The 25,856-nt window shown below is 42.2% G+C and overlaps 1 protein-coding gene across 1 annotated transcript; it reads left to right on the top strand.

Moving 5' to 3' along the window:
• Positions 1 to 422: 422 nt before the first annotated feature.
• Positions 423 to 25,775, top strand: LOC139459099 (serine--tRNA synthetase-like protein Slimp). The gene is made up of 17 exons (XM_071240544.1): positions 423 to 619; positions 997 to 1,463; positions 2,814 to 2,918; positions 3,581 to 3,664; positions 6,375 to 6,449; positions 7,290 to 7,335; positions 7,975 to 8,035; positions 10,632 to 10,773; positions 11,031 to 11,066; positions 11,724 to 11,841; positions 12,511 to 12,588; positions 13,724 to 13,773; positions 15,213 to 15,319; positions 19,147 to 19,240; positions 21,074 to 21,175; positions 21,944 to 22,018; positions 25,598 to 25,775. Exons 2-17 carry the CDS (start codon positions 1,005 to 1,007, stop codon positions 25,712 to 25,714), a joined length of 1,749 nt encoding a protein of 582 aa, XP_071096645.1. The 5' UTR covers positions 423 to 619; positions 997 to 1,004; the 3' UTR covers positions 25,715 to 25,775.
• Positions 25,776 to 25,856: the final 81 nt, after the last annotated feature.

The raw sequence follows: 25,856 nt of genomic DNA, 5'->3' as shown, positions 1-25,856 counted from the left end.
AAGTTTATTTAGCTGTCCTTGCAGACGGTAGCCCAGTCTCTGGTCACGCTCAGTTGCGTTGCGTATCATCCGGGTACTCACAGGGGAAAAAACAATAACAAAGGCAACAACCAATCCGGGAAATGGCGTTAGATCAGTGCCCCTTTTTAAGGAAACGTATTTATGATGAAGAACGGAAATAAATTTCAAGTCAGATGTACTTTGTATTATAACTATTTGTAAGTATATTCCCACAATTAGAAGTAAACAAATAATTCTATGGACTAAACTTGGGCGAATTATCTGGATTTCCGGGGACTAAATTACCACATCACTGCATCGTGCTGTGGCAGACTCTTATTTCGTTTGTGATTTAGATTTGAATTTTTCTAAACCCAAGAGCAGAGCACTCTCATTTGTTGTCATTCGGAAAGCATGTCAGCGGCATGAAATAGATTGATCAACTTTTAATTTGTGTTTTTACTGCAATTTGAGTAACGATATTTATGAGAGTTATGTGAAGTCGAATTTTTTTATTACGGCACTGAAATCTAAAAAAAAAGAAAATTATATCGTGTTTCACGGTTTACACAGCGGACACGACCATGTACTCAGCTGGTACTGACGACGGCAATTAAAAGTTTGTGGTTGCCAGTGTTATCATCAAGTAGATCTACGTTATTTTGTGTGTGTTTTTTTGTGGAGGTCCTTTAGATAGTGAAAGCGTGATAAGGAGGTATAAAAACTTAGAAGTTAAAATATATGACTGTATCAGACATCTTACTATAACATATTAACATTATTGTTATGGCTTGACTGACATAAGCGGGTAAATTACACATAGTACTGCTGCTCTGAATTGCGAAGAAATTATGTAAAGTCTGATTACTTTAGGTCAGCTGCTCTGTTGGTTGGCGCATGTTTGATATTTGGGCTATAGTTTGGCAACTCTTTACAAGATAGGAATGTGAATAGGATGGTGTATAATAATATAGATAATGGAATGTTTGTTTTCAGGGTTTCTGATGAACCAACCATACTTGGCCATGACATCCTACTGTAGACTGCACCATTTAAAGTGGCTACTTTCAGTTGCAAAATCAACGGCCACAAACAATGGGGAGAGAACTGGGACGCATTTTTCTAATCTTAACATTTTAACTGTTAGAAATACAAATCAATCTAAGAGATGTTTCACAACCCTACAAAGGCACTGTGAACACAGTGTAGAAAGCAAAGTTAGTTATGAAAAGGGCATAACACAAATGTGTAAAACATTAAACAGGCTTTGTCAAACTAGGAATGGACATGGCAGATTGCCTGCAGCAGGGAAACACACCTCCTCCCTGTTTGTCAGTGATGCCTCTGCACAAAACACAACAATGGTAGAGATTGATTTGGGGCTAGAGCGGAGAGTTGCAAGAAAAAAACAGCTTGTCAAGAATATCAAGATCAGAGGGATGAAGACCGATGTTGACACTTTTGTAAGTGATACAGGGCCAGTGAAGTGAGTGAGTGAGTTTGGTTTTACGCTGCCTTTAGCAATATTCCAGCAATATCACGGCAGGGGACACCAGAAATGCATGGGCTTCACACATTGTACCGGTGTCGGGAATCGAACCAAGGTCTTTGGCATGACGAGCGAACGCTTTAACCACTAGGCTACCCGACCACCCCCCCCCCAGTGAAGTAGTTAGCAGTTGCCAGCAGTGTTACCTTTTTTAAATTTTAAGTTCTGAAATAAGATGATATTGTTTTGATTACATGTACACTGTGCAGAGAGTTGCATTCCTTAGCCATGCCAGGATCCTCTCTATGTTGGTTTAGATGCCTGGGCCCCGTTGAACCTGTAATGTGTATGACTGCGCCATCTGTACCAGTAGTAAGTGTCCATGACTTGCCTCATGGTGTGATGTGCCTGAAATACTGATCAGTGTGGCATTAATACGGACACACTCATTTATACAATAATTCTGTGTGATATCAGGTGAATATTGAAACCGTAATCATGGGAATGTGCAATTCAGTAATGATATTTAGGAAATATTAGATTTTGGCTTCAGATGCTATTGTTTGATAAGCGAAGCAAACATGTACTTGCTGATAAAAAGTAAAAAATGTTTATTCAGCCATGGCTTTTAAACAGTAAAGCACTGTATCATGTGTGTTGTTTCACTATAAGGCATTCCGATGTCTTTTTATTCATGCTGGTATTTCTTGCATTTGGACGGTTTATAAGTTGGATAAAAACCTCCACCTCGGTCTTGACTGAGAATGTAAGGCCGGACTGTCGGAATATTGGGTTGTGCCTCGGAGTCGTTTTTTTTTATCCCTTCATAAATCCCTGCACTGGAAAACACAATATCTGGCCATGTGACTTGTATGCTGTCTGCCTGATATGCATCATCTTTGTTTGTGCATGAGTTGCTGAATATTGCAAACAAATGGAATTTGTTGACGTGCTTGACAGCTACAGACTGCCTTGGTGGTCTTGTGAATAGAGAGTCTGCCTGGGAAAAGGAAGGTTGGTGGTTCAATTCCCATCAGCGTCATACCAAAAGATGTTAAATGATGGTACTTGTTGCTTCCCTGCCTGGCGCATGGCATATAGGGGCTGAAACAAGGACTACACGGCTCGTAGTCCGTATACTGTGTCTGAGTAGGGTATCCATGTTAAACTGTGGCAAGGTATTTCAGTGGGCAAGCTCTATAATACCAGCTTTAGTCAGGGCTGGTACAAGCACATGCACACAAACATACACACACATATGCATGCACATTGCTATAAGAGCAATTATCTTGAACTTAACATTCGCATCACCTCACCTTTACAGATAGAAGACTTCAGGTTGATGAAGAGGCTTGAGAAGGAGAAACACAGGCTGGAGAGGGAGAGAGAAGAGATTGCAAAGAAGATGGCTGACCTGAAGAAAAGCAAGGTAAAGGCTCACTAGAGTGTAACATAATAGATTGACCTGTGAAGATCCGTGATAGAATAGATCTTCAGCAACCCATGTTTGCCTTAAAAGGTGACTATGCTTGTCGTAAGAGATGACAAACGGGATCTGGTGGTCAGGCTCACTGACTTGGTTGATGCATGTCATTGTATCCCAATTGCGTGGATCGATGGTCATGATGTCAATCACTGGATTGTCTGGTCCAGGCTTGATTATTTACAGACCACCGTCATACAACTGGAATATTGTGTAGTGCCGCGTTAAACAACAAACAAACATTATAGATCATAAAGTATTTGAAACCTTTACAGCAGGATTTAAATCTGTGCAGTTTTTTAAAAATATTTCTTAATCACATAAAGAAGACACGTTCAGTTGTTCAGACGTACTGTTTTATACACACAGTGAGTGAGTGACTATGGTTTTACGCCGCTTTTAGCAATATTCCAGCAATATCACGGCGGGGGACACGAGAAATGGGCTTCACACCTTGTACACATGTCGGGAATCGAACCTGGGTCTTTGGCGTGACGAGCGAAGGCTTTAACCACTAGGCTAACCGACCGCCCCTTTTTACACACAACAAATCAGGCATTCTATTGACATTTAAGAAGGATACATGCAGACTCTTAGTTTCACTCCAGGACAAGGAGGAGGATGTGCAGGACACCAGAGAACTGTTGACATCCCGGGGGAAGAGGGTGAAAGAAGCACTGAAAGAACTACAGGTAAAACCACCAGGTGTCGGGTGTACCCCCGTGGGGAGTCCATCCAGCTCAGAATAGGTCCCCAGCCACCTATGCTTGTTGCTTGTCAAAAGAGGCGACTAACAGGATCGGGTGGTCAGACTCGCTGACTTGGTTGATGCATGTCAATGTATCCCAATTGCGTGGTCGATGGTCATGATGTCAATCACTGGATTGTTTGTCCAGACTCGATTATTTACAGACCGCCGTCATATAGCTGGAATATTGCTGAGTGCAGCGTTAAACAACAAACAAGTAAACAAACCTATGCTTGTATGTTGCAACTAACTGAATTGGGTGGTTGGGCTCTGTGTCATGGTTGATTGTGTGTCATCGTACACTGACGATATGGATGTTGAATACCATCTAGCTGTTGTGTACAGGCAGGGGATAGATGTTATCTTTTTGTTTACAGACAGGGGATAGATGTTATCTTTTAGTTGTGTACAGACAGGGGATAGATGTGATCATCTACTGTATTTTCTTGAGCATAGTGCACACTTTTTAAAAAAAACCCATAGCTGTGTAGAAGGGGTTACGCATTATACACAACATAATGAGTTACCGTGAGCATGTATTCAAAATTCCTTTCGCTATTATTTTAATTAATTTCAGCGATATCATGTGTGAAGCGATTGGAAGATCGCACAACTCACCGTTATTAACAGCAACCACAGTCAGATTATCGCTATTGACGCCTTGAAACAAAGTTTAGTTGACAGAGAATGGATACATATATCGTAAATGCCATGCTTTGACTCATTAAAAGTCATATTTGTTATCGTTTGACAATTCTATGTCAACACGTAGTTCTTGCAATCACCTGCTCTGAAGCCTGGATGGTGAATGGTCAAGTTGTTCCATGTGAAAAAACTTAACCGGCAATAGCGATCAACTGCTATGCTTAGGTTTATTTTAATTTTAGATATATTTAGTAAAAGCTGCAACTAAAATAACAAGATATTGGAATATATTATTCCTGATGAGAAAATAGTTTCAGATACAATTTTTCCCGATCCATGCATTTAAATCCTGTAAAGTTATATCATTGGGTGTGTCTTGACTGAATCACAGGTAGATTCCAAGAAAACATGTGTACAGCTGATTGCTGTTTCCGGCTTAGTTTATGAGAAAATACACAAGGTAATCTTAATCCATTGATGTAAAAAACAATGCCTTGCAGAACAAAAAATATGATTTAAACGGTAAATCAACATGTCTGGTGATTTTTTATCTCAAATTTCAAATTTGTACTGACAAAGTTTCTTATCACCCGTTCGTTTACAGGAATTCGGCATAGGGTACGGTGTAATTTTTTTTCTGCGCATAATATTCAATTTTTTTTCCACAAAATACTGAATCTGCTAGAGGGGGGTGCGCATTATACTTGTGTGCGTACTATACTAAAAAATTACAGTAGATGTGATCATCTAGCTGTGTATATGCATCCGGTAGATGTGATCATCTAGCTGTGTATATGCATCCGGTAGATGTGATCATCTAGCTGTGCATATGCATCCGGTAGATGTGATCATCTAGCTGTGTATATGCATCTGGTAGATGTGATCGTCTGGCTGTGTATATGCATCTGGTAGATGTGATCATCTGGCTGTGTATATGCATCCGGTAGATGTGATCATCTGGCTGTGTATGTGCATCCGGTAGATGTGATCATCTAGCTGTGTTTATGCATCCGGTAGATTTGATCATCTAGCTGTGTATATGCATCCGGTAGATGTGATCATCTGGCTGTTTATATGCATCCAGTAGATGTGATCATCTAGCTGTGTATATGCATCTGGTAGATGTGATAATCTGGCTGTGTATATGTATCCGGTAGACGTGATCATCTGGCTGTGTATATGCATCCTGTAGATGTGATCATCTGGCTGTGTATATGCATCTGGTAGATGTGATCATGTGGCTGTGTATATGCATCCGGTAGATGTGATCATCTGGCTGTGTATATGCATCCTGTAGATGTGATCATCTGGCTGTGTATATGCATCGAGTAGATGTGATCATCTGGCTGTGTGTATGCATCCGGTAGATGTGATCATCTGGCTGTGTTTATGCATCCGGTAGATGTGATCATCTGGCTGTTTATATGCATCTGGTAGATGTGATCATGTGGCTGTGTATATGCATCCGGTAGATGTGATCATCTGGCTGTGTATATGCATCCTGTAGATGTGATCATCTGGCTGTGTATATGCATCGAGTAGATGTGATCATCTGGCTGTGTGTATGCATCCGGTAGATGTGATCATCTGGCTGTGTATATGCATCCGGTAGATGTGATCATCTGGCTGTGTTTATGCATCCGGTAGATGTGATCATCTAGCTGTGTATATGCATCCGGTAGATGTGATCATCTGGCTGTTTACATGCATCCGGTAGATGTGATCATCTAGCTGTGTATATGCATCCTGTAGATGTGATCATCTGGCTGTGTATATGCATCCGGTAGATGTGATCATCTGGCTGTGTATGTGCATCCGGTAGATGTGATCATCTGGCTGTTTATATGCATCCGGTAGATGTGATCATCTAGCTGTGTATAAGCATCCGGTAGATGTGATCATCTGGCTGTTTATATGCATCCGGTATATGTGATCATCTAGCTGTGTATATGCATCCGGTAGATGTGATCATCTGGCTGTTGTGGACAACCTATGTTTCATGTTGACAGAGAAGCTGGTGGGTGTGGGAGGAGAGAGTGATGCTGACAGGTCTCGGACTTCCAAATGACATCCGGGCCCAGACTGTGAGTAGCCTGCATCAGACCATGAGCAGGGCTTGATTTAGCTATATTAAACCATCTTCCTGAGGCAAGAGAGTTAACTGACTAGAAAAGTCCAGTTTCCACCCTAGGCTGGTATTATGGAGTTACATTTTGGCTGTGCTAACGAGTCTATGCAAAGTCCAATCATTTCGCGCAACGAGTGAGTTGGGTTTAACGCTGCTTTTAACAGTATTCCAGTTATATCGCGGCATGTCAGCTTAATGTGGGAGGAAAGCCCGAAGTGATGCAGGTCTCAGATGTTTACCACTTCTGTGAAACACACAAGCATGGGTATGGTGCTGACAAACCTAGAAACATAATAGGGGTGAACCGGGATTTCGAACCCACAATCATAGGTTTCTGGCGTGCCCAAGGGACGCAACTCTGCACAGCGAATCGCGTCACCTTAGACGACTGGGCCACACGTACCCCCTTCTATCCCTTAAATCAAAGTGGCAGAAAATATCTATTTTCGACAAATTTGAACAGAAACACACTGGTGTTGTTGCACCCTTACTGTTCAAAGCATAATTAAAGGCTAGCTGTAGGCATTATAAGCTATCCTTTGCCGACTTTTAAACATATAATTTTGAAATATAACTAAACAGTGTGACGTCAATCCACACGAATTGTAAGCAGGGAGATACAGATATGTCGTTGAGGAAAAGAACATATTTGTACACATAAAAAAAATGATATTATATCCTACAAAATTTGTTATCTCTGCAGTGAATGAAATTTTGAACCCTGCTGTGAAAATGTTTTGCTGAGAAGAGGCGATTCATGAACATCCTATGTTGTTTATAACTGGTTCCTTTTCAGCCAGAAGAGGAAGTTCTTGTGCTCGAGTCCCATGGGGAAATACCAGGTAGGCTCCTGTCCCTATACTGCTGAGTGTTGGGTTCCGATAAGTCAGTTTTAGAGATTCACCAGTTAGGATTACTTGTAATTATGCAAATTGTGAAGCAGTTTCAGGGCTGCTTCTTTTAACAGCTGAAATAATATACATGTACTCAGAAAACCATGTAGTGCTAAAGAAGATAAGAGAGATGTAATTATCTAAATCGTGAAAAGACATACAGTCAATCTCGTTGATCCAACAGTTGTTAATCCGACATAATCATATACAACCAACCATGTAGTATTAACAGGACTTGACTGTACTTAAACATGGGTAGCCCAGATGCCTCAATTCATTAGGCAGAGTTGTGTCCTTAAGGCACGTCTGAAAACCTATATTTTTAAAGAACATTGCGTTGACAAGCTTTGATGGAACCCAGTGAGAAATATCAGAGTGACTTCCTTTTGCTTTACACTCGCGGAGCGAATGAAATCTCTTTTTTTGTTGAACTTTTTATGCATTTTTTAAAGTAACGATCGGCGGTAATAAAAAAGTAGTAATTTTTATTTTTATTTTTTTCAACATTTGGACTTTGAAAGAGTGACGCATCCGTAAACCAAGTAATAAAAAAAATGACGCCTTAAAGAATTTGAACATTCCTTCCAGATACGTCTGAGGCAAGAAGTCACCTGGAAGTAGTGAGAGAGAAAGATTTAGTGAGGTTTAGGTAAGCGTATTTACAGTATGGTCTTCGAATATGAACATCCAAACATAACTTTGAGTAAGGTCTGTATTACATGCATAGTATATTTATAAATTGACTTAGTTCATTCCTATTTGTAAACATAAATGTTGGTGGCATTCCTGGCAAGTATTTTTCAGATTAGCAGCTTTTATTGTGGTTGTTGTTGCTTTAAGTGTTCAAGAGGTCACCTTCTGCCTGTCCCACTTTGGGACTTGTGTGTGTGAGTAGGGTACACATATCTTTTGCAAGTTTTGGTATTCATAAAATTTCTGTTTTTGTATTGATAATGATTTCTATTTTCTTATATAGATTAATTTCATTTTTATCTTTGGCTACTCTGTTTATATATGTTTGAGTAGCTGTCACTCTCAGAAATAGAGTTAGTTTGGCCTTCGCTATTGCATCTCTTGGCTTTAGGAGATCTACTACAGATAGTGGATCTAGCTGCAATTCTTGTTTTAGCCAGGCCTGGGAAGGGGCATAGTGTTGACAGTCCAGTAGCAAGTGAGCCATGGTTGATTGCAAGATGGACAAACCTTGTCTTAGGGCTTTTTGTGACCGAAATCGTGAGATGGCAATTTCAACTTTCCTTTCATGTGAATATGAGTACGGCTTTTGGAGGATCTAGGGTTGAATTTTGTGCTGCCATGTGCCGATCACACTTGCATTCCATTCAGCCTGCCATCTTTGGGCTATGGAACTTTGATTTTTCTTTTTATCTCCAGTTTACTAAAGGGAATAGGCTGTATCTCTGCTTTGTCTAGAGCTAGCTTCGCCAATGTGTCTGCTTTTTCATTTCCATGAATATCTATGTGAGAAGGGATCCAACACAGCTCCATCTGTTGCCCTCGGTCAGATAGTTTTGTCAAGTTTTGTAGAATATTATTGACTGTGTTTGGCCTGAGTTTCTGCCGCTGATGGCTTGAAGTGCACTTGACGAGTCTGTTAGGATGACTACCTTTGCTTCTGGTAGTTCTGGTATGATTTTGACTGCATGTGGCATAGTGGCTGACTGACTGATAAAGGAGATTTAACGTGCGCTTTCCGACTGTAGCGTATTTCGCACACGGGGCATAGTGGCATTGCTACTTGCTATTTAACTGTCCAACTTTGTCTTTAAAAGACGATGTGGTGATAACATTCGCACCCTGTGTAGCTTTAGTGATAACTTCCTCTCCTGTGTGTAGCTGTAGTGATAACATCCTCTCCCTGTGTAGCTGTAATGATAACATCCTCTCCCTGTGTGTAGCTGTAGTGATAACATCCTCTCCCTGTGTAGCTGTAATGATAACATCCTCTCCCTGTGTGTAGCTGTAGTGATAACATCCTCTCCCTGTGTGTAGCTATAGTGATAACATCCTCTCCCTGTGTGTAGCTGTAGTGATAACATCCCCCCCTTGTGTAGCTGTAGTGATAACATCCTCTCCCTGTGTGTAGCTGTAGTGATAACATCCTCTCCCTGTGTGTAGCTGTAGTGATAACATCCTCTCCCTGTGTGTAGCTGTAGTGATAACATCCTCTCCCTGTGTGCAGCTGTAGTGATAACATCCTCTCCCTGTGTGTAGCTGTAGTGATAACATCCTCTCCCTGTGTGCAGCTGTAGTGATAACATCCTCTCCCTGTGTGTAGCTGTAGTGATAACATCCTCTCCCTGTGTGTAGCTGTAGTGATAACATCCTCTCCCTGTGTGCAGCTGTAGTGATAACATCCTCTCCCTGTGTGTAGCTGTAGTGATAACATCCTCTCCCTGTGTGCAGCTGTAGTGATAACATCCTCTCCCTGTGTGTAGCTGTAGTGATAACATCCTCTCCCTGTGTGTAGCTGTAGTGATAACATCCTCTCCTTGTGTGCAGCTGTAGTGATAACATCCTCTCCCTGTGTGTAGCTGTAGTGATAACATCCTCTCCCTGTGTGTAGCTGTAGTGATAACATCCTCTCCCTGTGTGTAGCTGTAGTGATAACATCCTCTCCCTGTGCAGCTGTAGTGATAACATCCTCTCCCTGTGTGCAGCTGTAATGATAACATCCTCTCCCTTTGTGCAGCTGTAGTGATAACATCCTCTTCCTGTGTGTAGCTGTAGTGATAACATCCTCTTCCTGTGTGTAGCTGTTATGATAACATCCTCTCCCTGTGTGTAGCTGTAGTGATAACATCCTCTCCCTGTGCAGCTGTAGTGATAACATCCTCTCCCTGTGCAGCTGTAATGATAACATCCTCTCCCTTTGTGCAGCTGTAGTGATAACATCCTCTTCCTGTGTGCAGCTGTAGTGATAACATCCTCTTCCTGTGTGTAGCTGTAATGATAACATCCTCTCCCTGTGTGCAACTGTAGTGATAACATCCTCTCCCTTGTGTGTAGCTGTAATGATAACATCCTCTCCTGTGTGTATCTGTAGTGATAACATCCTCTCCTTGTGTGTAGCTGTAATGATAACATCCTCTCCCTGTGCAGCTGTAATGATAACATTCTCTCCCTGTGAGTAGCTGTAATGATAACATCCTCTCCTGTGTGTATCTGTAGTGATAACATCCTCTCCCTGTGCAGCTGTAGTGATAACATCCTATTCATGCATGCAGCTGTGTAGGACCGAAGGCTTACTACTTGCTGGGGCAGCTGGCTTCACATGAACAGTCTCTGCTGCACTCCGTGTCGCACCACCTCACCAACAACCACTTCCATCAACTGGCATGTCCAGAAATATTCCGGTCGTTAGTTGCGGTAAGTTCGACTTTATTACTATTACTGAATTTTGTAAGAAATGTAGAGAAATCATAACAAATCATCGTCTGTCTGTCTGTCTGTCGGTGTCTGTATTGAGAGATTCAAAATGAAACACAAATGATATTGTGTGTTCAAGAGAATATATTTCAAGTAAATAACAAATAATGCCCCGATATCGTATTAGGAACCGTTCATTATTCCTGTTATAATTGATATTTAAGATCTAGTTCGGCAGATTTTCTTGTTTTCTACAGGAAGGGTGTGGGATTGACTATAAAGACAAGACCCAGGTGGGTACAATGTGTTGTGAGATCAAGTCAGAAATCTTAACCCAAAGGCTTCATGACATGTTCCCTCTTATGAAGTAAACACAGTCCTCTAAGTAGCGACCATTTTGGTGACAAAATGCGACTTAAAACCACACATTATGATTTTAATAACGTTTTTTATTCAGTAAATGTACACAATATCAGAAAAACATGTTGCATCACAAAGTACATGTATTATATATGCGAAAAAAATCAAAATCTCGATTTTGACATATTGAAGCAATTATGTCAATTCAAGGTGCTGTGTCTGGCCTTAAATCTATGATTGGCGACCTAGATTTTTCTACCGCTCGCCCTTTGGCTACCTAAAAGTGACAATATCTGTTTTAGATATCAGTTTGCTCCTGAAAAGTTAGGTTTGACTCCAAAGATATTCATGTTAGGAGGTGACGTTTCGATAGAGATCCTTATACCATTGTCAAGCAAGGGTTGCTTGACAATGGTAGAAGGATCTATACTGAAATGTCGCCTTTTCAGTAAATAAAGAAGTTTTTATCCTTCGTCAAAAATTCTTTTTCTTTGTTTCTGTTGGAGATTTCATCAACTTTGATTAGCTGTCCAAGATGTTTGTCATTGTTTCTATGGGTAATACAATTCAGGATATGTTTCTGTTCACAGATTTTCAGTCTACTTGACAAGGATGACAAGGATGACAAGGATGACCAGGATGCCACTGGCAACCTGAGACTGGATGACTTCCTGCACATCCAGGGGACATCACTCTTGTCATTCGCTGGTCAGTCACACAGCTGACCCTATCCAAATGGCTGCTTGTCTGTTTTTCACCAGTAAATCTTTTGTAATTGATGTGTTTCAACTGTATCATGCTGTCCACATGACAAAGATGGTGTGTATTTTCTGTGATGCTGAGCAAACTTAATAACAAGCTATCATTCTTGCAAATCCCAACGTTTAGGTATTGCTTTCGTTATGTGCAGAATCAGTCAAGAAATGTTGTCATATTTGTTCAATGATGTCATATTTGTCCTGTGTTGTAAGTAATCAAGTCTTGATCACAGTTCTCAGTGGTTGACATCATGAGCACAGATTTACACAACCGGGATACAATGAAATCCACCAAGCGGGACAACCCAACCCTGTTAGTTGCCGCCTACGAGAAGCAGGGGTTCCTGGAGACTAATTCTTACCCAGATCTTCACAGGAGAAATGTGACATCATAGAATTAATATGACCTCATAGAACTAATGTGACATTGAATTAATGTGGCCTCACAGAACAAATATTTAAGAATGTGTGTTTGAGAATAAGAAAATGAGAACGGGTTATGAAGAGTTAAATCATTTATGACTGTTTTTTTAGTGAAAGCTTAGATGAAGAACTCTTAGAATATGCCGAAAAAAACAGAAAAAAAATGAGAAAGTTTTAAACGATGTGTGTTTACCAGGTTACCTGGCGAAGACGGTAGTGCAGACATCATGTCTGCCGTACAGACAGGTGGCAGTTGGGAGACAGTATCTACCAGGTAGGATGGTTGTCTCATGTCTGTTAACTGCTTCCCTCAGCATTACTCCAGCTATGAAGGGACGGTAGGGTAGCCTCGTGGTTAAAGCGTTCACCCCTCATGCTGAAGACCCGGGTTCACCGCCCTCATGGGTACGACGTGTGAAGCCTATATTTCTGTTAAAAGTGACGTAAAACAATACTCACTCACTCACTGCTCCATCTATACAATAGTCAAATCCAACTAGACAATCCAGATATTGATATTATAAGCAATGATCCACACCGATCCATTATGTCCCCTCTTGTGACAAGCATAGGTTGCTGGGGTCCACTTCTAACCCGGGATCCCCACGGGGTAGACAATTGTGAAGCCATCATATGTTATTGTAAGTCACTTAGGAGTTTGAAGTAGGTGTGTGCAATATAACCTGTATATCAATGTCTGCTGTTAATATAAAAAACAAATTTCTGTCGTGTGTAAATAGGCAGACTTCCACGCGATCCACAGCTTACTCCAATTGGATTTAACAGAATAATACTTCAAACACGTCAAAAGTTTATACTTATTAATTTAATACCATACAACGGCTCACCTTTCAGGCGTCCGTTTCACAAAGTTATTGTAGCGCAAAGGTTATCGTACTGTTGCTGTACGATCAGGGGAAAGTGTGCCTGCACCACAAAGTTTACAATCACGTCACAATGTCCTATGATGTAATTTTGTTGCAAGATCTCTAGAGATCGTCCGGGTCATTGGACCCCGGGACCACTTACTGATACACAAGTTCAGGTCCCTAAGACACCAGGGTGTCACACAACCCAGGTCACCACGACCCTAGGGCTTTGCAGTAGGCAACCGAGGCAGCCCCCATATTACGCCATAATGGCTCCAAATTTGACTGACTCTGACTTGTGACCTCCCCCATCAGGACCCTCCTATAACAGACCTTTTTTCCATTCTGTGACATGGCTAGTTTAAGATGGTACATTTAGTGTGCAGAGTTGTGCCCCTTGGATGATTGGTTTGAGTCACTCACTCACTCACTCACTCACTCACTCGTGCATTGTGAGAAACATGTGTGATGTGTGTCATCTCACAGGATATGTTTCTGTTTGTCCTGAAGTCAGTGTTAAAATCTTTTCTCTCATTGCAGAGGGTGAGCCTGACTTGCCTGGCTTGTTTGGAGTCACACAGTCAATGAAGGTACACATCTGATGAAACTGTCCTCAAGAAAACCTTGTTCAAGATATATTTCTTAATTTTATGATCATGATATTTGATTTTATGTTATGTGTACATTCAGTCTACAAACCATTTAGTGAGCAGGTTTTTTGGGGAGTGTTTGGAGCATGTTGTATCTTTAGTCTGATGTGTGGTACTTGGAGCGTGGAGCATTTGTGTTGCGTGCTCTGTAGAGCTTGGTGTGTGTTGTGTAGAGTTTGGTGTGGTGTGTAGAGCATGGTGTGTAGAGTGTGGTGTTGTGTGTAGAGCGTGGTGTGTAGAGTGTGGTGTGTAGAGTGTGGTGTGTAGAGCGTTGTGTGTAGAGCGTGGTGTGTAGAGTGGTTTTGTGTGTAGAGCATGATGTGGTTTGTGGAGCATGGTGTGTGGGACGTGGTGTGTAGAGCATGGTGTGTAGAGTGTGGTGTTGTGTGTAGAGCGTGGTGTGTAGAGTGTGGTGTGTAGAGTGTGGTGTGTAGAGCGTTGTGTGTAGAGCGTGGTGTGTAGAGTGTGGTTTTGTGTGTAGAGCATGATGTGGTGTGTGGAGCATGGTGTGTGGGACGTGGTGTGTAGAGCATGGTGTGTAGAGTGTGGTTTTGTGTGTAGAGCATGGTGTGGTGTGTGGAGCATGGTGTGTGGTGTGTGGTTTTGTGTGAAGAGCATGGTGTGGTGTGTGGAGCATGGTGTGTGGGATGTGGTGTGTAGAGTGTGGTGTGTAGAGCATGGTGTGTGGGATGTGGTGTGTAGAGCGTGGTGTGTAGAGCGTGGTGTGTAGAGCATGGTGTGTGGTGTGCAGAGCATGGTGTGTGGTGTGTGGTTTTGTGTGAAGAGCATGGTGTGGTGTGTGGAGCATGGTGTGTGGGATGTGGTGTGTAGAGTGTGGTGTGTAGAGCATGGTGTGTAGAGCGTGGTGTGTAGAGCGTGGTGTGTAGAGCGTGGTGTGTAGAGCATGGTGTGTGGTGTGCAGAGCATGGTGTGGGGGATGTGTGCTGAGCGTGGAACGTGGTGTATACTGTGTAAAGCATAGTGTGTGGTGTGTGCTGCATGGTTTGTGAAGAGTGGTTTGAGGAGCATGGTGTGGAGCGTGATGTATGGCATTTGGAGTGAGGTGTGTTTAGCATGTTGTGTTGAACATGGGGCATGGAGTGTGGAGCGGGGAATGTGGTGTTTTGTGCATAGAATGTGATGGCTTCATCCTTTATATTTTATGAAAGGAAATGTCTGCCTACTGACCAGGCTTTGTCAGAAAAAATCTGTAAACCAAAACATGTCTGGCCATACATGAATGCTGTGATATACCAGCAGCATAGGTTGATGTTCTCACTGTCTGCCTGAACCATCCCCTGTTACACTTTTCCATGTCATGAAAATAGTTTCTATGAGTCGTTGCCCATACCTGCCTGACCACCGGTTCCTAATTCCAGGCTGTGGTTCTGTCTTCCTGCTCTGACCGAGTGTCCTGTGTTACGGAATTCAACAAGATCACAGCTCTAGTCTGGCAGATGTACCACAAACTAAATCTAGCCATGAGGTGAGTGTGTCATGGAGTTGAACATCACAGCTCTATTCTGGCAGATGTACCACAAACTAAATCTAGCCATGAGGTGAGTATATTATGGAGTTGAAGATCACAGCTCTAGTCTGGCAGATGTACCACAAACTCAAGCTAGCCATGAGGTGAGTATGTCATGGAGTTCAAGATCACAGCTCTAGTCTGGCAGATGTACCACAAACTAAATCTAGCCCTGAGGTGAGTGTCAACGAGCTGAAGATAACAGCACTAGTCTGGCAGATGTACCACAAACTAAATCTAGCCATGAGGTGAGTATGTCATGGAGTTGAAGATCACAGCTCTAGTCTGGCAGATGTACCACAAACTAAATCTAGCCCTGAGGTGAGTGTCAACGAGCTGAAGATAACAGCACTTGTCTGGCAGATGTACCACAAACTAAATCTAGCCATGAGGTGAGTATGTCATGGAGTTCAAGATCACAGCTCTAGTCTGGCAGATGTACCACAAACTAAATCCAGCCATGAGGTGAGTATGTCATGGAGTTGAAGATCACAGCTCTAGTCTGGCAGATGTACCACAAACTAAATCTAGCCATGATGTGAGTGTCATCGAGTAGAAGATCATAGGTCCAGTCAGGCAGATGTACCACAAACTAAATCTAGCCATGAGGTGAGTATGTCATGGAGTTGAAGATCACAGCTCTAGTCTGGCAGATGTACCACAAACTAAATCTAGCCATGATGTGAGTGTCATGGAGTTGAAGAGCACTGCTCCAGTCAGGCAGATGTACCACAAACTAAATCTAGCCATGAGGTGAGTATGTCATGGAGTTCAAGATAACAGCTCTAGTCAGGCAGATGTACCACAAACTAAATCTAGCCATGAGGTGAGTATATTATGGAGTTGAAGATCACAGCTCTAGTCTGGCAGATGTACCACAAACTCAAGCTAGCCATGAGGTGAGTATGTCATGGAGTTCAAGATCACAGCTCTAGTCTGGCAGATGTACCACAAACTAAATCTAGCCATGAGGTGAGTATGTCATGGAGTTGAAGATCACAGCTCTAGTCTGGCAGATGTACCACAAACTAAATCTAGCCATGATGTGAGTGTCATGGAGTTGAAGAGCACAGCTCCAGTCAGGCAGATGTACCACAAACTAAATCTAGCCATGAGGTGAGTATGTCATGGAGTTCAAGATAACAGCTCTAGTCAGGCAGATGTACCACAAACTAAATCTAGCCATGAGGTGAGTATATTATGGAGTTGAAGATCACAGCTCTAGTCTGGCAGATGTACCACAAACTCAAGCTAGCCATGAGGTGAGTATGTCATGGAGTTCAAGATCACAGCTCTAGTCTGGCAGATGTACCACAAACTAAATCTAGCCATGAGGTGAGTATGTCATGGAGTTCAAGATCACAGCTCTAGTCTGGCAGATGTACCACAAACTAAATCTAGCCATGAGGTGAGTATGTCATGGAGTTCAAGATCACAGCTCTAGTCTGGCAGATGTACCACAAACTAAATCTAGCCATGAGGTGAGTATGTCATGGAGTTCAAGATCACAGCTCTAGTCTGGCAGATGTACCACAAACTAAATCTAGCCATGAGGTGAGTATGTCATGGAGTTCAAGATCACAGCTCTAGTCTGGCAGATGTACCACAAACTAAATCTAGCCATGAGGTGAGTATGTCATGGAGTTCAAGATCACAGCTCTAGTCTGGCAGATGTACCACAAACTAAATCTAGCCATGAGGTGAGTATGTCATGGAGTTCAAGATCACAGCTCTAGTCTGGCAGATGTACCACAAACTAAATCTAGCCATGAGGTGAGTATGTCATGGAGTTCAAGATCACAGCTCTAGTCTGGCAGATGTACCACAAACTAAATCTAGCCATGAGGTGAGTATGTCATGGAGTTCAAGATCACAGCTCTAGTCTGGCAGATGTACCACAAACTAAATCTAGCCATGAGGTGAGTATGTCATGGAGTTCAAGATCACAGCTCTAGTCTGGCAGATGTACCACAAACTAAATCTAGCCATGAGGTGAGTATGTCATGGAGTTCAAGATCACAGCTCTAGTCTGGCAGATGTACCACAAACTAAATCTAGCCATGAGGTGAGTATGTCATGGAGTTCAAGATCACAGCTCTAGTCTGGCAGATGTACCACAAACTAAATCTAGCCATGAGGTGAGTATGTCATGGAGTTCAAGATCACAGCTCTAGTCTGGCAGATGTACCACAAACTAAATCTAGCCATGAGGTGAGTATGTCATGGAGTTCAAGATCACAGCTCTAGTCTGGCAGATGTACCACAAACTAAATCTAGCCATGAGGTGAGTATGTCATGGAGTTCAAGATCACAGCTCTAGTCTGGCAGATGTACCACAAACTAAATCTAGCCATGAGGTGAGTATGTCATGGAGTTCAAGATCACAGCTCTAGTCTGGCAGATGTACCACAAACTAAATCTAGCCATGAGGTGAGTATGTCATGGAGTTCAAGATCACAGCTCTAGTCTGGCAGATGTACCACAAACTAAATCTAGCCATGAGGTGAGTATGTCATGGAGTTCAAGATCACAGCTCTAGTCTGGCAGATGTACCACAAACTAAATCTAGCCATGAGGTGAGTATGTCATGGAGTTCAAGATCACAGCTCTAGTCTGGCAGATGTACCACAAACTAAATCTAGCCATGAGGTGAGTATGTCATGGAGTTCAAGATCACAGCTCTAGTCTGGCAGATGTACCACAAACTAAATCTAGCCATGAGGTGAGTATGTCATGGAGTTCAAGATCACAGCTCTAGTCTGGCAGATGTACCACAAACTAAATCTAGCCATGAGGTGAGTATGTCATGGAGTTCAAGATCACAGCTCTAGTCTGGCAGATGTACCACAAACTAAATCTAGCCATGAGGTGAGTATGTCATGGAGTTCAAGATCACAGCTCTAGTCTGGCAGATGTACCACAAACTAAATCTAGCCATGAGGTGAGTATGTCATGGAGTTCAAGATCACAGCTCTAGTCTGGCAGATGTACCACAAACTAAATCTAGCCATGAGGTGAGTATGTCATGGAGTTCAAGATCACAGCTCTAGTCTGGCAGATGTACCACAAACTAAATCTAGCCATGAGGTGAGTATGTCATGGAGTTCAAGATCACAGCTCTAGTCTGGCAGATGTACCACAAACTAAATCTAGCCATGAGGTGAGTATGTCATGGAGTTCAAGATCACAGCTCTAGTCTGGCAGATGTACCACAAACTAAATCTAGCCATGAGGTGAGTATGTCATGGAGTTCAAGATCACAGCTCTAGTCTGGCAGATGTACCACAAACTAAATCTAGCCCTGAGGTGAGTGTCATGGAGTTCAAGATCACAGCTCTAGTTTGGCAGATGTACCACAAACTAAATCTAGCCATGAGGTGAGTATGTCATGGAGTTCAAGATCACAGCTCTAGTCTGGCAGATGTACCACAAACTAAATCTAGCCCTGAGGTGAGTATGTCATGGAGTTCAAGATCACAGCTCTAGTCTGGCAGATGTACCACAAACTAAATCTAGCCCTGAGGTGAGTGTCAACGAGTTAAAGATCAGAACAAGTTGTACCTGGCCATGAATGAAGAAGGAGGATAATTTGCATGAAACATTTCTCAGTGTTTGGTGACATGACAATGGACATTTTCACTTGGCCTAAAAATACCTATGACTTACATCATCCTTTGCTTGAAACATTACATGTAGTTCTTGGAGCATAGGCCCTATTTGATCAGACTGACTGTTTTAGAAACATAGTTTCAGTGATTTGATATGTTTACAACTGTCACTTTCAGGCTTGTGGTGATTCCAGGCAGGGACCTTCTGTTGTGTGAGAGTCTGAGGGTGGAGATACAGATGTGGGCCCCTAGTGTCAGGACGTACATCAAGGTAGGGCTTGTTAAGCAGTCCAGGCAGACACCTGCTGCTGTGAGAGTGTGAGGGTAGAGATACAGATGTGGGCCCCTACTGTCAGGACGTACATCAAGGTAGGGCTTGTTAAGCAGTCCAGGCAGACACCTGCTGCTGTGAGAGTCTGAGGGTGGAGATACAGATGTGGGCCCCTAGTGTCAGGACGTACATCAAGGTAGGGCTTGTTAAGCAGTCCAGGCAGACACCTGCTGCTGTGAGAGTCTGAGGGTGGAGATACAGATGTGGGCCCCTAGTGTCAGGACGTACATCAAGGTACGGCTTGTTAAGCAGTCCAGGCAGACACCTGCTGCTGTGAGAGTGTGAGGGCGGAGAAACAGATGTGGGCCCCTAGTGTCAGGACGTACATCAAGGTAGGGCTTGTTAAGCAGTCCAGGCAGACACATGCTGCTGTGTGAGTGTGAGGGTGGAGATACAGATGTAGGACCCAGTGTCAGGACGTACATCAAGGTAGGGCTTGTTAAGCAGTCCAGGCAGACACCTGCTGCTGTGAGAGTGTGAGGGTGGAGATACAGATGTGGGCCCCTACTGTCAGGACATATATCAAGGTAGGGCTTGTTAAGCAGTCCAGGCAGACACCTGCTGCTGTGAGAGTGTGAGGGTAGAGATACAGATGTGGGCCCCTACTGTCAGGACGTATATCAAGGTAGGGCTTGTTAAGCAGTCCAGGCAGACACCTGCTGCTGTGAGAGTGTGAGGGCGGAGATACAGATGTGGGCCCCTAGTGTCAGGACGTACATCAAGGTAGGGCTTGTTAAGCAGTCCAGGCAGACACCTGCTGCTGTGAGAGTGTGAGGGTGAAGATACAGATGTGGGCCCCTACTGTCAGGACGTACATCAAGGTAGGGGTTAAGCAGTCCAGGCAGACACCTGCTGCTATGAGAGTATGAGGGTGGAGATACAGATGTAGGCCTCAGCATCAAGGTAAAGAGTCCAGGATGGAAGTTTGAGGCCTTAGACAAGTGTATTTTCATATATCATATTTATTAAACCAGTGTTACTTTGCATGATTTGTTATCATTTCCATTTTTAACATCGGTAGTCAAATACTGTATTCCAGTATTTTACTCTTCAGGGGATACATTTATGTAGGGAGGCCCTTTCCTAGGTTGATTGTACATGATTGTTAACAATTGTTCATTTGGTTACATACTAGTTTGAACAACCAAAAAATAGGAGACACTGCCTGCCTGCACTTTTTTTTCAAAGACCATTGCCTGAGAACCTTTTCTGTTACTTTGTTAAGCCCAAAGGGCAGATGTCCTGGTACAAGGACCACTCAGTCAGATCCTAACTGAGACTTCTCCCATGACCATGTAGTTGTTGCATGATTTGCTTGATGGTTTCCATATAACCATATACTTCTAGATAATTTTTGTCATTAAACAATATATCACATGACCAACCATGAGTCTGGGTACTCCTGTGGGTACCCGGGTTCAGTAACCATCCGACCCAGGTACCCGAGTTACCCATCCAAGCCCTAGTTTTATCAGTAGCTACTTCAGGTATTTTTAGGGGTGGTCGGGTAGCCTAGTGGTTAAAGCGTTCGCTCGTCACGCCGAAGACCCGGGTTCGATTCCCGACATGGGTACAATGCGTGAAGCCCATTTCTGGTGTCCCCTGCTGTGATATTGCTGGAATATTGCCTAAAACGGTGTAAAACCATACTCACTCACTCACTCACTGAGGTATTTTTATTGACAACTGATAGTCTCCAATATGCACACACATGATGTACTGGGTTCAGGTTACCTGGTGTCATGCTTCAGTCTCTTTCCTCTGCAATTTCAGGTGGCTCATGTTTCATGCATTGATGACTATGTTGCTAGGCGTCTGATGTGTTACCATAGCAACAACCAAACAGATTATAAACAATTTCAACATCTCCAGATGGTATGTATGAGCTTGTTCATCAAGATAGGTAATTTAAGTACTGTCAGAACAGGATCGCTGATTGTGTATAACCATGGGAAACTGCAATAAAATATTTATCTACATATTCAGGGTATTATTAGGCCATCCATATTTATTTTTTTTATTTCTTATGAATATAAAAATTAAAAAATACTTTTTCACTTATTGTGTTACATATGTTAAGAAATTTTAAAGTTTAGCATACTTGGCACATGTGGTACAAGTCTTTGAATTAATTAATGACAAAGATTGAGTCGTTTTGCTTCTGAAAAACAAATTCTTATTAAATATGCCTAAAGATTTTTATGAGTATGCTAATGGGGCATGAATTTCCAAAGTGGTGGGAGAAAATTGAGACAAGAAAAGTTTTTATTATTTCATGCCGGAATGAAACTTCAGGGCCAACGGGAGATGGGAAACACAAAAAATATGGACAGCCTTTCTTTGTCCATACTAGGCGGTCGGGTAGCCTAGTGGTTAAGGCATTCCCTCGTCACCCCGAAGACCCGGCTTCGATTCCCGACATGGGTACAATGTGTGAAGTCCATTTCTGGTGTCCCACACTGTGATATTGCTGGAATATTGCTAAAAGCGGCATAAAACCAGAAAACTCACTCACTCACACACTTTAGGCATCAAACTGACATGGCATAATACAACTGTTCGAAGCAGTATTAAACCCACATCACTCACTCACTCAGACTTCCTATTGAGGGTATTAGTGACAGTAGATGTGTTTTTGTTTAGGTGTATGGAGAGGTTTTGGATGTGACTCGGTTGTTGGGAGTTATGCTGGAGCACAGACCAAGTTCCAGTGACAGGGTAAGTTTGGTGTTATGACTCCCTGTCAGGATTTCCAGGTTACAATTGGTCCCCTGCAACCTTTGCTTGTCATTTCAAGATGGCTGGACCAGGTGTTCGGACTCAGTTACTCGATGGATCGCTTGTCATCATACCCTGCAACCTTTGCTTGTCATTTCAAGGTGGCTGGATCAGGTGTTCGGACTCAGTTACTCGGTGGATCGCTTGTCATCATACCCTGGTGGCTTTGCTTGTCGTTTCAAGGTGGCTGGACCAGGTGTTCAGACTCAGTTACTCGGTGGATCGCTTGTCATCATACCCTGCAACCTTTGCTTGTCGTTTCAAGGTGGCTGGATCAGGTGTTCAGACTCAGTTACTCGGTGGATCGCTTGTCATCATACCCTGCAACCTTTGCTCGTCGTTTCAAGGTGGCTGGATCAGGTGTTCGGACTCAGTTACTTGGTGGATCGCTTGTCATCATACCCTGGTGGCTTTGCTTGTCGTTTCAAGGTGGCTGGATCAGGTGTTCGGACTCAGTTACTTGGTGGATCGCTTGTCATCATACCCTGGTGGCTTTGCTCGTCGTTTCAAGGTGGCTGGATCAGGTGTTCAGGTTCAGTTACTCGGTGGATCACTTGTCATCATACCCTGCAACGTTTGCTTGTCATTTCAAGGTGGCTGGATCAGGTGTTCGGACTCAGTTACTCTGTGGATCGCTTGTCATCATACCCTGCAACCTATGCTTGTCGTTTCAAGGTGGCTGGATCAGGTGTTCGGACTCAGTTACTTGGTGGATCGCTTGTCATCATACCCTGCAACCTTTGCTCGTCGTTTCAAGGTGGCTGGATCAGGTGTTCAGGCTGAGTTACTCGGTGGATCGCTTGTCATCATACCCTGCAACCTTTGCTCGTCGTTTCAAGGTGGCTGGATCAGGTGTTCAGGTTCAGTTACTCGGTGGATCGCTTGTCATCATACCCTGCAACGTTTGCTTGTCATTTCAAGGTGGCTGGATCAGGTGTTCGGACTCAGTTACTCTGTGGATCGCTTGTCATCATACCCTGCAACCTTTGCTTGTCGTTTCAAGGTGGCTGGATCAGGTGTTCGGACTCAGTTACTCGGTGGATCGCTTGTCATCATACCCTGGCGGCTTTGCTTGTCGTTTCAAGGTGGCTGGATCAGGTGTTCAGGCTCAGTTACTCGGTGGATCGCTTGTCATCATACCCTGGCGGCTTTGCTTGTCGTTTCAAGGTGGCTGGATCAGGTGTTCGGACTCAGTTACTCGGTGGATCGCTTGTCATCATACCCTGGTGGCTTTGATTGTTGCTCTAAATAGCAATCACTAGATTGTCTGGTCCAGAATTGATCATGTACAGACTGCATGTCTGGAAATTGCAGCATGAAACAACAAACTAAGAAACAAGAAGCCAACAGTCATGGGGAATTCATATAGTGGAGGTGCCACAGTAAAGGTACCCAATGATACAAACAAATGACAGTATTCATAGCTTCACATCATTGTGTTAAAACATCAAAGTCCTTGTCTCCAGTCACTATGAAATGACCTAGATTTCAGATACACGTTTAATTAAAACAGTTTGTGTGAACATATGTGGATATATGTAACATGGTGACAATATAACCAATTGATGGTGTAACCTAATGACAATGTAACATGAAGACAATATAACCTATTGACATTGTAACCTAATGACAATGTAACCTATTGATGGTGTAACCTATTGACAGTGTTACTTATTGACAATGTAACATAATGGCAGTGTAACCTAATGACAATGTTACCAATTGGTGGTGTAACCTATTGACAGTTTAACCTAATGATGGTGTAACCTAATGACAATGTGACCAATTGATGATGTAAACTATTGACAATGTAACATAATGACAATGTAACCTAATGATGGTGTAACCTAATGATGGTGTAACCCATTGACAGTGTAACCAATTGACAGTGTAACTTAATGACAATGTAACCTAATGATGGTGTAACCTATTGACAGTGTAACCTATTGACAATGTAACCTGATGACAATGTAACCAATTGATGATGTAACCTGATGACAATGTAACCAATTGATGATGTAACATAATGACAGTGTAACCCATTTGCAAATGTAACCTGATGACAATGTAACCAATTGATGATGTAACATAATGACAGTGTAACCTAATGACAATGTAACCAATTGATGGTGTAACCTAATGACAATGTAACCTATTGACAATGTAACCAATTGATGATGTAACCAATTGATGATGTAACCTAATGACAATGTAACCTATTGATGGTGTAACCTATTGACAGGGTTACTTATTGACAATGTAACATAATGGCAGTGTAACCTAATGACAATGTAACCAATTGATGGTGTAACCTAATGACAATATAACCTATTGACAGTGTAACCTAATGACAATGTAAGCTAATGATGGTTTAACCTATTGACAGTGTAACCTATTGACAATATAACCTGATGTCAATGTAACCAATGGATGGTGTAACCTAATGACAATGTAACCTGATGAAAATGTAACCAATTGATGGTGTAACCTAATGACAATGTAACCAATTGATGGTGTAACCTAATGACAATGTAACCTATTGACAATGTAACCAATTGATGATGTAACCTATTGACAATGTAACCTAATGACAATATAACCTATTGACAGTGTAACCTAATGACAATGTAACCTATTGACAATGTAACCAATTGATGGTGTAACCTAATGACAATGTAACCAATTGATGATGTAACCTATTGACAATGTAACCAATTGATGGTGTAACCTAATGACAATGTAACCTATTGACAATGTAACCAATTGATGATGTAACCTATTGACAATGTAACCTAATGACAATATAACCTATTGACAGTGTAACCTAATGACAATGTAACGTATTGATGGTGTAACCTATTGACGGTGAATCCTATTGTGCAGTGTAACCTATTGTCATGCAGTTTCATATATTGACTGCAGTGTAATGTATTGACTGCAGTGTGATATATTGTTGTGCAGTGTAATATATATTGTCGTGCAGTGTGATATATATTGTCATGCAGTGTGATATATAGCCGTGCAGTGTAATATATATTGTCGTGCAGTGTAATCTATATTGTCGTGCAGTGTGATATATAGCCGTGCAGTGTACTATATATTGTCATGCAGTGTAATATATATTGTCGTGCAGTGTAATATATATTGTCATGCAGTGTAATATATATTGTCTTGCAGTGTAATATATTGCTGTGCAGTGTCATAGATTGTCCTGCAGTTTGATATATTGACATCAGTGTAACCAATTGTCATGCAGTTTAACTTGTGGAGTTGCAGCGTAACCTATTGTATGCACAATTTCTTTTGTGGTGATCAGGTGGGTTTCCATTGAGAAGAACAAAAACATCAGATTCAAACGATTATTTTTCCCCATTGTTCATTACCTAAGGGTTAGAGAAATCCTTAAACCAATTTCTTGATTCTCTTGACAACAGCATGGCCAAGTAACCAAACATTTTTCTTTCATAGTGGGATGATGTCACTGTGGTTATTATTTACAGGTATTTATTTGTCTTTCAGAATGATCTCACTTTGCCAGACTTTGAGTTCTCTATTCAGGAACAAAGGTCCACATCTGAGGAATATATTCTCAGTTTACAAGAATTGCTCTTCACACCAGAACATATTGTGTCATAGGGAGCAGCCTTCTCTAGTTGTATACAGAGCAGGCTAACTATTTTACCTGTTCCTGAGTGTTTTCTTGACTTTGTTAAATGTACTTATGTTTGTGGAGTACATTAAAGTCTTTCTTGATTCATGTTATCTCAGATGTCTTATG

Source organism: Haliotis cracherodii, unplaced genomic scaffold (assembly GCF_022045235.1).
Source record: "Haliotis cracherodii isolate W230 unplaced genomic scaffold, xgHalCrac1.p SCAF_13, whole genome shotgun sequence".
NCBI lineage: Eukaryota > Metazoa > Mollusca > Gastropoda > Lepetellida > Haliotidae > Haliotis > Haliotis cracherodii.
Note: the sequence above shows the minus strand (reverse complement) of the source record. Positions and strands in the feature narration are given on the sequence as shown.

Bases quoted from the DNA above. Each gene is read 5' to 3' on its own strand.
- LOC139459099 (XM_071240544.1), top strand. From the start codon at position 1,005: ATGAACCAACCATACTTGGCCATGACATCCTACTGTAGACTGCACCAT. The intron at 2,919-3,580 runs GTAAAGGCTCAC...GTTTCACTCCAG, and splicing joins CTGACCTGAAGAAAAGCAAG to GACAAGGAGGAGGATGTGCA. The intron at 22,019-25,597 runs GTAAGTTTGGTG...TTTGTCTTTCAG, and splicing joins GACCAAGTTCCAGTGACAGG to AATGATCTCACTTTGCCAGA.